The sequence below is a fragment of the Ochotona curzoniae genome, unplaced genomic scaffold, assembly GCF_017591425.1.
Source record: "Ochotona curzoniae isolate NIBS_2020 unplaced genomic scaffold, NIBS_Ocur_1.0 patch136, whole genome shotgun sequence".
Taxonomy (NCBI): Eukaryota; Metazoa; Chordata; class Mammalia; order Lagomorpha; family Ochotonidae; genus Ochotona; species Ochotona curzoniae.
In genome coordinates this window covers 1-16,358 of record NW_024466680.1, presented here as the reverse complement: position 1 = coordinate 16,358, position 16,358 = coordinate 1, and the positions used below count along the sequence as shown (strand labels likewise).

The following is a 16,358-nucleotide window of genomic DNA, read 5'->3' as shown; positions in this document are numbered from 1 at the left end:
CCCGGTGTCTGTTAGCAGCCTGAGCTCACAAGTATGGCCATGGCATTGGACATAGCCTCTGCTGGACACTCCTAGGTCCTCAAGTCCTGGATATTTAGAATATTCTCTGCCATGACATCACATCTTGTCTGCACTTTCCAAAATACTTATACATTGATATCCCATAGAACACTACCGACCAACACACTCGGGATCAAAGTATTGGGAAATGCCTGAGTTAATGTTAGGATGAGTGACATCGAATGATGGCTCACCACAGGATGCCAAATATCCCTTCCCTTCTTCTGTCACCTGTCACTATCTGCCACTTGTAGAATCATATGAGGCCATGCAGCATTTGAGTCTGAAAGAGTAGGAGAATTGTAGAGAAGGACAAGGCATACTCACTCTCTGGAATTGTGGTCGTTGGCAAGGAAGCTGTGACAAAGAGAAGAACATGAGACATTAGCATGCAGCTGTCACCTGGGATACGTTTGGTAAGCGTCCTGCCTCATTCACCTTCACCAATGATGGCCTCATGTCCTACTACACAGGTGCCCCACGTGCTCACTCCAGTCCTTTCATCTCAAAGGCATCTTTGCCTTGCACATGCGCACCACAGCTGGCACTTCAGTGCTGCCTCCACCCATATGTCCTCCATTGCAATGATATCATCACCTTTGCAGGGACACCCATGGGACCTGCACACACCCAGGGGACAAGCAGAAAGCTGCCCAAGACAACAGCCTCTTTCTGGGCAGCCTGCGTTCCACGTGGATCTTCGAGAAACACTAGGTAACTCAGTCATAAGCTCTGTCTGTCTCTCAGGGCAACTCCTGCCTGCCCTCCCTGTGTCCTTTCCCACTCCCCTCTCCCAGTTCCCAGGAATCCTAAGGGCATGATGGACATGGGCAGCTTTCCTCTGTGGGGCTGCAGTAGCACCCAGAATAGGAGCCACCAAGGGATAGAGATACTGCAGAGCACAGCACCCATGGGGCTAGACCCCAACAAGGATGCTCTCACCCATGGGTGGCGAAGTACTGCTGAGGGTTAACAACAATAATGAAAAATTCTCTGTTCCTTTTCCGTCCAGGAGGACCCAGAAAGACTCTACACTCCCACAACTTCCTATGGAATGCAGCCACTACCAAACACTGGACATAAGATGATTACACCAGTGTCACATAGGGAGGCTGATGTGGCTTCTAAGGTCGGTTGCCACTAGTCATGTTTGCACAAACACGACAGCCTAGTGGAATCACCAATGGAAATCGGCTTCCCTTAGCAAGGTCTGCCCACAATGGATCTTAGTTGAGATCCCCAAATGAAGTGGTAGGAACAAGGTAAGGGGTTCCAATCGGGGCAAATCCCAAGAGAAGCTAGAGGCCCACCTGAGCAGACAACACCTGCGTCTTCCCCATGTCCGCAGTTGTGGGACAGCCAGCCACGGTGTTTGCAGTCCCATAGGTACGACTCCTGCCCTGAGCAGGACACGTCATCCAGCACAATTGGTCCTGTGCCCTGGCCAAAACGGGCGTTTCCAGGGGCAGACACAGCATAGCCACAGCCCAGCTGCCTGCAGACCACGTTGCCATCGTTGATGTCCCAGCTGTCATCACACACGGTGCCCCAGGAGCCCTGGTACAGGACCTCCACACGACCTTGGCACTGGTCCTCTCCATTCACCAGCCTCAGGGCCAAATAAGTCTCTACAGGGAACACAGACAGGTCTCATTGAGGCTGTTTGCCAACAACAAGTTGAGCCTCTACGATTCGTGAATGGCCAAACCACTTCCCAGGAGTCAGGTCCCTCATGCAGGGCAACATCCACACAGACAGACACACAGAAAGTCACTTCCTGCTTCTCCGCCACACTGGAGACTCCTGCTCACAAGGAGTGCAACACTGAGGTTCCATGGAGACCACGTTGCCCTCCATCTCTCTGAGCCCACAACGTTCTCTTCTCACCTACAACACCTTAACCATCCACCCACTGTCAGTGTGCTACCTGGCTCATGGAACCTACGGCCCACCCAACATCCTCACAGGAGACAAGGGCAGTGGAGGAGCCACCCACAGGAGACTCCCTGCCCTCCTCCAGACATGCCCTCGGCCTCTTCTCCAAGCAGACAGCGCCCTGAACATCTGAGCGTATTTGAAGGGGCAAAAGACAGAGAAATCATGCCTGAACTAACGCTGACTCCAACAGAGGGTCAGAGGGTGTGCACCACAATCAGCAAGGTCATGTCCACCTTCAATACCAAAAGGCCAATGCCCACTGACATTTCTCTCAGCTTGCAAGAGTTGTCGATGATCAGGAAACCAGATTAGGTGATGCAGAATAAGGTGAGAAAGTCAGAAAAGCCAGAAGAGATGGATCACTTAAAGGCCACACAATGCACATGACCCAGCCAACACAGGCAATGGCATAGCTGGGCAGAGACCAGGTAAACTCCAGGGGAACACCCCTCAGAGCAGCAATCCCACAGGCAGACAGGGTGCAGAGTTCTGCAGGTGGAGGGCACATTCAGGTGCACTGAGGACCTCCTAGGGTCACAAGGACAAACCAACCACCAGAGCAAGAAGGCATTGGGAAGCAGCCAGAGACTCCTTACGGCCTTAGAGTGAGTGGAGAGCCCTCCAGTGGAACTACTCAACACCCACCTCACAGCCACCATCTGTCTGTCTAAGGGCTTCTAGAAACAGCTTCCATGCATACAATCAGCTGGCACAGTGACATCATCACATACAGGGGCCCTGATGCAGGACCTGCCCTGGGCCCTGAACCCACTCACATCCACTCACGACTCTCACTTCCACACTTGATATGTCCACTGGAGGAAAACAAAGGACACATCACCATTCCTGTCTTGAAGTGAAGGTCTCAAGCACATTGTGTTCATCAGGACATTACTGGTATCCAACCTGTTATGCCCTGTCACCCTTTGATACTTGTCCACATCTCTCTTCATTCCAGCGACAGGAGCAAGGACACCACGTCCTCCCAGGTCAGGATGCTAGGCTAGTGAAAGCACACATGATCTTGAGGCTGTGACAGGAGCTGGATCGGCAGGAACAGCCATGTGCACACCCAGCACAGAGCTCTGTACACACATCACAGCACCTGTGCACTCTGACTATGGGAGGAACCGTGGGGACAGCCGTAGGGGACTGTCCAGGTCTGGCAGAGTCCCAGGTCAGCCTTGGCAAATCACAGCCTGTTCCCTATTCCTGTAAGCCCTCAATCCACAGCCTCATAGGTAAGAAAAAGCCCACGTGTGATCACTGAGGTTTCCCATCCTGGACCTGTGATGGGGACCTTGCCTGAGCACCTGCACAGGTTCACACTGAACAAGGTCACCAGCCTCAAGGACCTGTCTTCAGAGGCCCATGCTCTCACCCACCCAAAGAGCAGCAATGTGAATGAGGGCCCACTGGGGGCCTCATCCTCTCATCAGCAAGCCTGGCATTCCTTCATGTTGACACAGTGATTCCTGGCAAGGCGGGACACTCACCTGTTGTGGTAAAATCTGGGGCCGTGGAAGGCCACGTTGCTGTAAAGGCAACAGGGAGAAAGGTAAGAGTTAGAGCTGAAGGCAAAGAGCCAAGATGAATCTCTCTGGATCAGGCAGATGTCTCAACAGTGGTACCTTCGCAGGTCCTGCCCCTTCCTCCCGGTGTCTGTTAGCAGCCTGAGCTCACAAGTATGGCCATGGCATTGGACATAGCCTCTGCTGGACACGCCTAGGTCCTCAAGTCCTGGATATTTAGAATATTCTCTCCTCAGGCTATAGCCTTTGCTGTCCTTCCTTCCATGTCTACTATCCCATGAATTGCATATTTCCACACTCATACTATGGAACAAACTTTGGGTACTGTTGCAAGTCACATAGGAAAGGTACATTAAACTGACTGGTTAGAACAAGTTCTGAAATATCCCTTCCACCTTTTCTTCCCCTGGCACTATGGCACCTCAAAGTCATGTTTTGATCTGCAATATCTGAGACAGAATATGTAGGAGCATTGCAAAAAGGACATGGTGTACTCACTTGGAATAGTTGCAGTTGTGGCCAAAGCATCTGTGACCAAGAGAACAACATGAGACATTAGCATGCAGCTGTCCACCTGGGAAACATGCTGTAAGCGTCCTGCGTCATTCACATTCACCAATGATGGCCCTCATGCCCCCTACACGAGTGCCCCACATGCTCACTCCAGTCCTTTCATCTCAATGGCATCTTTGCCTTGCACATGCCCGCCACAGCTGGCACTTCAGTGCTGCCCCCACCCATATGTCCTCCATTGCAATGATATCATCGCCTTTGCAGGGACACCCAGGGGACCTGCACACACCCAGGGGACGAGCAGGAAGCTGCTCAAGACAACAGCCTCTTTGCAGGCCAGCCTACATTCCATGTGGACCCTAGAGAAACACTAGGTCATGGGGCTCCATCATGGACCCTGTCTCTCTCTCTCAGGGCACCTCCTCCTACCTGCCATTCCTGAGTCCTTTCCCACCCCCCGCCTCAGATTCCCGGAATCCTAAGGGCATGATGGACATAGGGTGGCAGGATCACGCAAGATGGGAGCCACCCAGGAGAGGAGATGCTGCCACAGCCACATTACCCATAGAGCCCGACCCCAACAAGGACACTCACATCCTTGGAATTGAGGTTCAGCAATAACAGCATAAACTCTGTTTTTGTTTCCTTGCTGGGGATTCTGGGCAGAACCTGGTATTTGTGTCATTTCCAGGGAAATCCTGACAACTGTTACAGCATGGGTCAGATCCTGACCACATCACTCTATACCTGAGTCACCTTCAGACTCAAGCATGACTGCTCGGTGGGTCACTAGTGGTAGCCAGCTTGCTCAATCAAGTACCACCCACAATGGGTCTCTGTTCTCACTGATCTCTGAATGAAATGGTGGGGACAGGGTTAGTGGTTCACATCAGAGCACATCCCAAGTGAATCTGGAGGCCCACCTGAGCAGATGACACCTGCATCCTCCCCGTGTCCGCAGTTGTGGATGAGCCAGCCATTGTGTTGGCAGCTCCACAGGTACGACTCCTGTCCTGTGCAGGACACGTCGTCCAGCACAATAGATCCTGTTCCCTGGCCGAAGCGGGCGTTTCCAGGGGCAGATATAGCATAGCCACAGCCCAGCTGCCTGCAGACCACGTTGCCATCGTTGATGTCCCAGCTGTCATCACACACGGTGCCCCAGGAGCCCTGGTACAAGACCTCCACTCGACCTTGGCACCGATGTCCTCCATTCACCAGCCTCAGGGCCAAACCAGATGGGTAACCTAGAGGGAACAGAGCATGGTTCACTTCCCCCATCTGGAGGCTAAAGCTCTAAGGTATGTTCCATACTCAGGGGATTGCCATGGCCAAGGCCACCAGAGCTGCTGTTGTCCTTGACCTGTCAGGATTTCTCTTCATTCTAGTGACAGAAAGCAGGACACCATATTCTCTCATATCTGAAGACACATCAGTATGGGAAGTGACTAGAAGCACAGTGCCAATGATAGGAATACTGTGCCTTCCAGCTCTGGGCACACAGCACGGAGCTCTGCAGACACAACAGCATTAGACTGCATTCTTGTTCTGAAGAGTTTTAGGATATTTGCCTGGTCCCATCTGGAGGTGTCTATGGAAGCTGGATTTTGGCCAGATTGTACACCTCACACCCTTTCTGCATTCCTGTAATCCTAAATCCATGGCATCAGACACAAGGACAAGGTCACATGCAATCAACAAGGCCTCCAGCATCCTTCCTATCAGGACCCTCCCTGAGCACCTGCACAGGATCCCAGTGGACAAAATCAACAGCCTCAAGGACTCATCCTTCAGAGACCTGGTCTTGTACCCAGCCACCCACTGTCATCCTCGTCTTGTGGCCAGCAAGTCCAGTGTTCACTCAGAGCTAGGCAACGAGCCCGTGGCAGGTGGGGAGCACTCACCTGATGTATTTTCATAAAAGGATGTGCTGGGCCATGCATCTGTAAATAGCAGGAAGAAAGGCAGGAGTTAGCCTTGAAGGATAAGACCCAAGAACAAAATACTCTGGAGCAGCAGGTGGAATGATTCCCCCAGGTCCTGTCTCTTGCTCCCTGTCTGTCTGTTGAAGACACACACTCACTTGTACAGCCAGACATCACTGGTCCCTCTAGCTTTCCTCATATGGAATATTCTTTGCTCAAGCAAAACATTTTCCCTTCCCTGAAAGGGTGTGTCTGTAGCCAATGACCCATGGGCCACCATTGAAATCCAAGTACTAGGTGGAGCCAAGTCAGCAAGGGGCAGGCAGCATCAGCTTGACTTGGCCAGTGCTAACCTGATACTGGAATCAAGATCATGCATCCTAAGTATTTCAGACCAGACATTCCAGCTCTCCTCTATCCCTGGCTTGCAGTCCACATTCCTCAGGGAAGACCTCTTCCTGGTGGAGCAGAGGAACTCTTGGAATCACGTTTGTTTCAGAACTTGTGGTTCTCACATGAAACGTCAAGTCAAGAGAAATAGTGTGTCAACAAACCCTTGCCTGCACACTCCCCAGCTGGGAAACACAGGGCCGACTGGGTGCTCCCCTGGCTTTACAAAGAGTCCAAGAGAGAAGCAACCCTTGTCGCTTTCTCTGAAGACCTCACACTATTAAGCCACAAGGAGACCAACCCAACATGTGATTTCAAAACAAAAATGTATACGCCAAATTTGGTGGGTTTTATGGTTTCTAGGGCCAACTGAAAAGGCTTCTGTACATGTTGATGAAAGTCAAGGCAAGTTGAACTGGGACATGAAAGTCACCATGAAAAGGCAGACAAACAAAAAGATGTATGTCAACACACATAAGAAGGCCAGCCAGATTTAAGACATGCGTCAAAGGGGCTTTCTCGGCTTCCCCCACGACCCGTGTACCTTAGACCTTGAGCAAGGGAGGGACAGGACATGGAGCAGAAGTCCCAGCTCCATGAGCTGAAGCTGGATACCTGGGTGCACCCATGGGCAGCCCTGGGGTCAGCACCAACAAAGGCTGCTGACCGTGGACCCCAGCCAGAGAACACCACCCCCTCGAGAGGACGAACTCCACACACGTTCAGGAAAGACCAAGCTGGGCCTGATCACCCATGCCTGCTGAGTTGCCAAGGCTCCCTCTCTCAGGTAGTGGATGGCAATGGGACAGTGCAGGCTGCACTGAGGCACAAATGGTGCCATTGTGCCTTGTAACACATGGAGATTAGTCAAATCTCCCTGTCCCCTTGCTTCTGTCCCTGGTTGACCCACATGCACCAAAGACCTTGTTTGGCCCAGCTGCTCTTTCTAATACATAACAAAGTCCTAAGGAGACACCACCATGGAAGAATGAATAGGTTTTCCTCTTGCAACTTTTGTAAAGGTGAAAGGGTAGGAACTGTGGTAAGGGAGACAGTGGTATTAGAATAAAGCCAGATTCATCCTCAGCTCTACTGACATCTAAGTCCTGACTCATAGCGAGAAGGAGGAAGTTGAGGTCGTGGACCATTTCATGGACCAGAAATGCCTGGTGCACCAGCCAGCAGGCTTCTCAGCCAGTCCACCCCAGGGCAGGCCAGGGACCATGGTGGAGGTGGTTCTTGACCTTGTCCCATGGGAAACAGGAAGTGACTTCTCTTCCCAAAGCCCAGGCTTCCAGAACCTCAGGTTGTACTGACTGTCCCTCCTGAATCTTTCACCTGGGGTGTCCGCAGCTGGGAGGGAGAGGGGCTGTGGGATACAGGACCTTTGACACGCCAGCTGGCTCCGACGCCTTCCTGACAGCTCTAGGTTGAAAGTGAGCCCAGGAAGCCTGAATGGGCTCAGGGAAAGGGCATGGCAAAGATGGGGCAGATTTCACCTGCCTCTCCAGGCCCGACAGCCAGAGTTCTGAAGCAGTAAAAAGCCTGGGGGATCCAGCATGGGCTCCAGAACACCCTGGTGCCAGGCCACGGGCTCCACCTGAGAGAAGCTTCTTCAGGTCAGGCTGTGCCATCTCAGGGACATGAGTCGTGGAAGAGTCTGCTGCTCAGGGCTGAGGCTTGAATCAGAAGGGCCATCCTGAGGAGCTGGGGACAACTCCCGTGTGCTCCACTCCTCATCTGGGTTGGACATGCACGTAAGAGCCCACAGGGATTCCTCATGACAAACGTTACCTTCTGTCGTTGTCTCCTCAGGAGCCTCTGTGGGAGGCAATGAACCTGCAGAGTGCAGGGGTCGGAGGTCAGCCCTCCTTTAAATTCTGGTAACCCTCACACCCTCAGTGCTAAAGCAAGCAAGGGCCAGAACAGAGACCCTGAAGGTCCCCTCTGTGGCTAAATTGCTATGGCTTTTCCTTTTGAAATCCAACACCATGTCTCTGTGATTGTGCCAGGCTCTGGTCAATGCTAGCAAACTCCTGTGAGCATCCTCTGTGCTGTCACCCTGCTCAACCTCCTTGGCTTCATGAACAGACCCATCCCGGGCACCAGGCCAAACTTCCAAAGGTGTCTGACTGCTTCGACAGCTCAAACATACTGCCAAATGGCATATTGGCCATCACTGAAGGATTCTAAAGAGACACTCCAGAATGGCAGAATGAGCCCACTCACAGCTGTCAGTGTGGGGTGTGCTCCCTTGGAGGGGCAGGTGCCTGTGTGGGGTGTGTAATGGGGACAGGGGCATCTGAAAGCATCGGGATCACCTACTGTATGTAGCAGCATGCACAGTGTCTAGTCCACACAACGCTGCACATGCCAGCGGGTGCCTTAAAGTGAACACCTTACCCAGAAACTCCTCCTTGGGGTCAATGCAGAGGGTTGGTGACCTTGGAGAATTCATTGTGGATTAAGGGGTCCATTGGAATTTGAGCATCTGCCAACAGCACATGAATGTAAGAGGCACAGCACTGAGCTGCCAGAGCTGAGGTAGGGACAGTTGTATTTTTGTCACTGAGGGTGTGAGTGCCGTTTGCATGTCATTTAGTGGCCAATAAAGAAGACATATCGGTCGCCTTTGATTAGATCTTGGTATATACCTAAGTATGTAAGAACTCTAATCCCCATCTACCACTTGAGAGGATAATGTGTAATCTTCCTGGGATGGCCACGTGAGCAGCTGAGACTGAAACCTGAGCCCGGCACCTCCCAGTTTCAGGACAGCTGGCAGATCCCTTAGAACCTCGGAACCTGAGCACCTGTGCGTGAGCAAAAACCCAGTCACCTGTGCTCTAACCCCGAATGAGGCGTGGCTTGCAGCAGAGTGAGAGCAGCCAAGCTCGCGTGTGCCCATGCACATGCACGCATGCCCACATGTGTGAGCCACCGTGTTGACTCGACCAGCACCTGCCCCCAGACATACACAGGTGACAGCGCAAAGCAGTACATGCACTACCTGAACACACGACTCCGGCATCTTCCCTGTGGCCACAGTCGTGGTTGTACCACCCATCATGAGGGCAACTTGACAAATTGGGCTCCTGTCCGGAGCAGTCCACAGCACCCAAGAGAATGTTCCCTGAGCCCTGACCAAAGTGAGCCCCTCCAAGGGCAGACACGGAATGGCCACAGCCAAGCTGTCGGCAGACGACATCTGCATCCTGGCTGTCCCAGCTGTCGTCACACACGGTGCCCCAGTAGCCTTGGTACAGGACCTCCACCCGGCCCTGGCACTGGTCGGCTCCGTCCACCAGCCTCACAGGCAGACCTGCATTGACACAGCGGGAAGTCCTCGTCTTTGCTGTCACTGCCCGTTGACTCGCATGGCCACACGCCTCCCCCTGCCCCGCCTCTGGTCACCACCCGCCATCTCCTTCCATGAATTCCCCCTGGGGACCTGGGGTATCAGTGTCTTTGCTCTCTTCTCACTTGCCCTTTGCTCCCTAGAGAACCTCATGGGGCTCTGGGTACTTTGACTCAGAAGACACCCAGACCCACGCCTCAGGTCCTGGCCCAGCCCCAGGTCCAGAGCAACATTTCCATGCCCCCCTAGGTGTCTGCAAACACAACCCCAGGCTTTGTGTCAACTGTGGTGGAAATCTGAGTGTTGTATGTGATGCTTCCTTCCACCTCTGGCTTTACCCACAAGGTCATTGTTGCCTTTTGCTCCCATTTCACCAGGTTCAACCTTCATTCTCTTGTGCCTGACCAACTCCAGGGCCACCCAGTTTATCTCCTGCTGCCTCTCCTTTTTCTAATCCATCTGCATCCATTGACTCAACCCCACTTCAGGGGTACTGGTTCCATGCCCATGCCAGTGCCCGTAGGGCTTATTTTGCTACCCAGCAGCCTCCAAGTTTTATCTTTCCAAAGCGCAGATGTGTTCAAGTTACTTCCCTGTTCAAAATGCTCCAGCTTCCATCAGGGTCAAGTCCAGGACGCTGTTGTCCATGAACAGGCCTGCCTGCCCTGCCAACCTCCCTTGTGGGAGAAGATTCTCCCTGTAGAAGTGACCACAGCTGGGAAGTTCATTGGCACCATTTGCCTGTCCAACATGATGCCACCAAGTTACCCACTGGTGAAAAGCTGTGCTAGTTCTGTAAGAAATGTAGGCCGTGAATCTGCAGGGGTCTAGCCTGTGGAAGCCAGATCCTGGCTGGGGCTTTTCAATGGTTACCTTGAAATCTTAAGAAATCACGGGCAGCGAGTGAGAGGTTGGACTGGGTGGGGGTAAGGAGGGACATTGGTGTTGCATGGACGGGAGGAGAAGCAAAGAAAGTGGAAGGAGAAGCAACTGGACCATCTCCAGGCTCTTCCAAAGGTATATTCTGGGCCTCCTCAGGCCTCTTTGTTGCCCTCTTCTGGTGCCTCCTTTTCTAGAACTTTCTATCCCTCTGCCTCAGCCTGTTCTTTGTCCCTCCTGTTCACTCCAAGCCACTGTCCTGGAAGTGGTGGAACTAGCCTCAACCCTAGCAGAGTTGGCTGTATTTAGTGCACATGCATAGGTCCCTAACATTCCAAACCTGGACACAGAAGTCGGCACATGCTCACTGCAGACCGTGGGAAGAGCTCTTCGGGGAAAGTTGTGGACAGGGGGAAGGCCCTTGTCTTGGGTGCAGCTCTCTTCCTTGCTGCCAGCCACCTGCCCTTAGACCTAGATACATTGAATTGCTGAAATACGCCCTATTTGCAAAATGGGCATAAAGCAGTATTGTTGGGAAAAGTTCATAATAACAGGATACATCCAGTGGTATTTTCAATGTTCTATGTATTTAGTCATTTGATGAATGAAAATAATTTTGTGAAGGATATATCACAAGTATTTGGCAGCTGGTAACTACTGAATCAGTGACTGCCATTTCTATTGAGAAGAGTATTGACTCTTTAAACTGTCTCTCCTGACACCAAGTTGAAGCTAATTTCATCTCAAGTGTGACTAGGAAGCAGAGAGAAGGAGGGATAACGAGAGATAAGATTCTTTGTGTGCCTCTGGACTATGCCCAGGTTCTTGGCACCCGCATGCCTCATCCCTGTTCTATCCCTGCATCCTATAAGGCAGGCATTTCTCTACGGCCCCAACTGGCCAAATGCAACAGAATGGGCCAGACCAGCCATTGACCAAAACCCTGAGAGGAGGAGGAAAGAACGAGAAGGTCTTAACCATAATATGTGGCGTGTGGGCTCCACTGATCTATAAAGAAATCAAGTTCATCTTAGAAAACAAAGGTCTTCCCATTAGAGATCATTGCACAGAACTTGGCTCCAGCTGTACCTTACAGCCATGTCACAAGGCGCTGAGGCTCAGTCTTGGCTTGGTGCCCCCACAATCTTGCTAAGAGTCACCGAGCTGGCAGATTACAGCAGTGGGGTGGGATTAGAGGTGCTCAGTGACTCATTACAATCAACACAGATAGACGGCATGTCAAATCTGGGGGCATGTCTCCTGTCGCTGTCATTGGGGATTCTCAGCCAAGTGCCACTTCCTTATTGACACTGCAAACACTAAGGTGTAAATGGATGGCTTCTCACCCACAAGTGTGGTCCTAGAGACCTGCAGATTCCTGAGCTCCACCCTCCAAGCCAGGGCAGGGTAGGGAAACAGAGGTGGACCCCAAGAATCTGCTCTCAAACAGCTTTTCTGGCTGGTTCTGGCATGCACTGCGGTTTCAGAGATAAAACTGCAGGACACTGGAAGCGTGTAGGTCATTTACGCTATAGCTGGGAGAAAGCCGAGCGGGCTCCACGCAGTTCTCACACCATCCACTGAAGTTGCTCAAGGTAGCAACTATTCTCAAGCTACCGATAACTGTATCGGGTCAAAAAACGTCAAGTACCAAATAGCACGCTGTATTTTTTCCAAATACTTACCAATAAAATCTCCAGTAGTAGATTCTGTGAACAAATAAAAGAGAAGTCAGGTCAGTGTGTGTTCCACCATGGGACTCACCTCCACAAACCTACATTTGATTCCATCCAGTCACCCTGACACAGAGGCACAGCAGCTGCACCCCGATCAACAGTTAGCACTCAAGGTCAAGGGCACTGACCTCTGAGCGAGGCTGGTCTAAGACCTTGCCAAGCTGCTTCCCAGAACTCAAGCTAACTCGATGCACCTCCTTTGTTACCTGTCTAAAGAGCAAAGTGCATAGAGACAGCAGTACCATCAGCACTCCATGTCTGCAGGCTTCACATTCGGGAACTCAACCAAGAGCAGAGCAAAAATGTCTAACAAAAAAATGTCATCTTGAGCCTGGTGCAGTAGCCTAGTGGCTTAAGTCCTCACCTTGCATTCACTGGGATCCCATATAGGCATCGGTTCTAATCCCGGTGGCCCTGCTTCCCATCCAGCTCCATGCTTGTGGCCTGGGAAAGCAATCGAGCATGGCCCAAAGTGTTGGGACCCTGTGCCTGCATGGGAGATCCAGAGAAAACTCCCGGCTCCTGGCTTCAAATTGGCTCAGCTCTGGCCTTTGCAGCCACTTGCAGAGTAAATCAGCAGACGGAAGGTCCTTCTGTATCTCCTTTTCTCTGTAAATCTGACTTTCCAATCCAAATAAATAACTTTCAATACCATGTAGGGATTTTCCTTGTCATTGTTCCCTAAGCCATGCAATGGTGTGGAATGTGTACAGAATAGCATACATGATGAGCAATCAAGCGATACCTCCAAGGACACAGGGGATGTGGGTGCGCCTGTGGACAGTGGCGTCCGTGGGGGCTCCTGGCACCAATCCCCGTGGACCTGGGGCATATCTGCCTGCAGTAATAGAGTTCAGTCCTCTGGCTCCTGACAGAGAACTTGGCTTCCCGTTAATCAGATAAGGAAGTACAAGTTCTGCTCAGAGCTGGCAGGAGCGTGTCATGTACAGGTGAGTCATGGCCTTGCCCTGGATTCGGCTGTGCCCGCGCTGGGCACGGGACCAGGAGGGCTGCCAAGCAGGGTCAGCGTGAGCCAGCACACTAAGTCCTTAGCGATGCAAAGTGCCAAAGCCAGGTACTAAGTGCAAAAGGCAAGAGCAGGGAGCTTAGCGCAAGGAGCCAGGGCTGGCGCAGATGCCAGCCGGGAGAAGAGTGGTGCCTGCCACACGTGCTTGTGCACATGCCATGTACATGCGTGCTTCTGCATGTCTTCTGCGTGTCTGTGCTGGTGTGAGGGAAGTGCAGTGTGTGAGAGAGACAGAGGTATGATTGTACACGAGCCTGCCCACACGCAGGCATCTGTGTGTGTGAGTGTGTGGACCTCTGGTTGTGGCTCACGGTGAGTGTCTGTGTGAGAGGTATGGCTGTACATCAGTGTGTGCATGGTTATATGAGTGTGTCCACATGTATGCATCTATCATGTGTGCCTGTGTGGCACTCAGAAACAGTGACTCCGTTTAGCCAGGAGGAGGCAGGAAAGAGCTGGGCTGCTCCAGGATGGACAGCGTGAACAACCTGACTGTAGCCAGATTTGTTGGAGAGTGGGAGGTGGGAAGCATGAGCCATCTCGAGAAAACAAATTAAAACAGAGCTAGAAAACAGCCTGGAAGATGCAGGGCGCGGAGTCTCAGGGGTGGTCAGTCAGACTGTGCGGAGGCCACGGGATGTGGTCACACGCACACCCTGTCCACCCGGGGCCAGCAGCAGCGCTGGCTGCGGTCCTGAGACCATTCCATAAGCGCTACGGACAGAGCCACCTGCTGTCCAGTGTCGGGACTGCACAGCACAGAGGAATTGACGTAGGGCCACCCTACAGGGCAAGGGCAAGTGTGTGCCTGAACAGCCTGCCTCCCCAACGGAGGTGCCACCCACTGCCAACTCTCCCCCAATGCCTGAGAGTCCCCGCTTCGACTTGCTCCCTCCTCTCTCGGCGTTAATGACCGCCAGAACCCCAGGTACATGCAAAAAGGACTCACAGTCCACCAGCAACTCCCTTCTAAGCAGTGCTATTTTCTCGGTCAGTAAAACTTTGTGCTTGATGAAAACAACGCCTTTACATGGTGTACCAGGGTTTGTCAGAACCAACCAACCAACCAACACTGGCCGTTGCTACTGATCAGCGCAGTACCTTGGTATCACAGCACCAAACTCCAGGTTTTCTTGCATTTCATCAGCTTTCCTTGCTGTCCCAGGAACCATACACTTTCTGTCTCAGTGTACATAAGAAGTCAGATATGGGGAAAACTCGCAGAACAATTGTAATGCTGAATAGTTCTGAGGCTCTTTCTCTGCCAGACTCACCCACCCCCTGCCTGGCCTGAGAGACTGCAGCATGAACCCATTTACAAACTGGACCTTGCAGGGACTAGCCGAGGCTGGCACAAACCTGGTCACATTGTCAGGAGTGTGTGCACAGGCCAGGGCTGGGAGTGCTCTGTCCTGCCGCCCCCCTTGTGGAGCTCCCCAGAGGCTCTGGTACTGAGCTCAACACTGTGGTCACTCCTGCAGTCCATGCAAGCAGCAGCCAGGACCAGAAGGGCCGGAACTGCTACCCGAGTGAATGCCAGCAGACCTGGTTCCAATCCTGGCCCAGTCACTCACAGGCCACCATCCTTGGACAAGCCACCTAACCTCTCTGAGCTCCAGTTTTCCCATGTGGAATGTAGAGACAATGGTGGTATATCTAGTAGGGGGATGAGGGATGGTGTGAATCCCATGGCCCAGTCCTGCCTGCCCCATGAGTGCTAGAGCTAAAACCTACTGCCCAAATTCACATCTTTCTGATGCAGACAGCATGGCCAGCCCCCAGGCGGCAATAGCCGGGGGCTCTGAGGCTCTCCGCACAAAAAAAGAAGCTAAGGGCCCCACTGGCCTCCTGATGCCATTGCCTCTCGGGCTCTAAGAACACGGTCTGGGGATGCTGCCATCAGGAAAGCCATCTCCCACACAAAGCATCATCAACAGGACATCCCCCTGAGTCTGGGAGGAGAGAGATTCTGAAAGTTCTGAGGAAGTTACGGTGATTTGGACTCTGTCTCCCAACATTCGTGAATGTAGCAGAAGAAAGTAAACGGAAGGAGGCCTCAGCAGAGAAAGAGGAGGAGGGGGGAGGCAGAAAGAGGGAGTGTGGAGGAGTGGGACAGAGGAGAAGGGGAGACGGAAATGATAGAGGCAGGAGTGTGAGACAGAGAACAAGAAAAGAGAGAGTATATGCAGACAGACGCGTGCGAGAGCAGACAGCAGGAGGCAGGGACAGAAAAGGGGACCCAGTGAGAACGAGCAGGCAGGCGGAGAGGCAAAGGGGCCTGCTCACTCAGTACCCCAGGGATGGACACTGTGACTCAGCAAGCCCAGTGACTCTGTTATCATCGGACACATCGCGTGACCATCAAGAACACAAAGCCGTGCCCGAGTGATTCCGCTCCAGATCATTTGTGCAACAGTGAGCGACAAACACGGCCCTGGGATCCCAGCAACCCTGTCCGTGTCCGTTACTCGCCCTGATTTGCTCGGCAAACACTGGGCTCGAGCCAGACACACCTGCCCGCAGAAGATGCCCTGGAAGCAAGTTCAGGGAGCCTCTCCTGCCAGCTTTCAGAACACGCAAATTATGTAGCTAACCAACGAGGGCAAAGCTCCAGGGCTGCCCCTGAAGACACGTGCCCTCTCCTCAAACAGCAAAGGTTGTCCTAAGCCCCAACAATCATGTCCTTCACTCCACAGCTTCTGAAATTCTGTTGGCTAAGACATTTTGTGTTTCTATCAAAAGCAAAATTATAAAGAGCCATCCCACCCCTTCTAAACTCTGGACAACAGTCACCAATACCAAGGACGATTCATTCCTGCTTGACACCAAGTCAACCGTTGAGGTAGAACATCTAGCACAAAGACACAGTTAGCTATAACCTGCCGAATAATAATAATATGTAATAATAATTAGATGCACTACCTTGCGATGCAGGTATACCCCATAACAGACAGATTCCAAGGATGGCTGTGGAGACCCCCATGGTGCTGGGTTCCTCTA

General features: G+C 52.3%; 1 protein-coding gene across 1 annotated transcript in view; it reads right to left on the bottom strand.

Annotated features, from left to right (window-relative positions):
- Positions 1 to 9,719, bottom strand: part of LOC121166358 (deleted in malignant brain tumors 1 protein-like) — a gene marked incomplete at its 5' end in the record, with an annotated part of 29,455 nt that extends 19,736 nt beyond the window's left edge. The window contains 5 exons of the mRNA XM_040995506.1: positions 1,371 to 1,688; positions 3,495 to 3,533; positions 4,029 to 4,058; positions 4,967 to 5,290; positions 9,369 to 9,719. Of these exons, the coding sequence (XP_040851440.1) occupies positions 1,371 to 1,688; positions 3,495 to 3,533; positions 4,029 to 4,058; positions 4,967 to 5,290; positions 9,369 to 9,719 (1,062 nt within the window). The remainder of the gene's footprint in view (positions 1 to 1,370; positions 1,689 to 3,494; positions 3,534 to 4,028; positions 4,059 to 4,966; positions 5,291 to 9,368) is intronic.
- Positions 9,720 to 16,358: the final 6,639 nt, after the last annotated feature.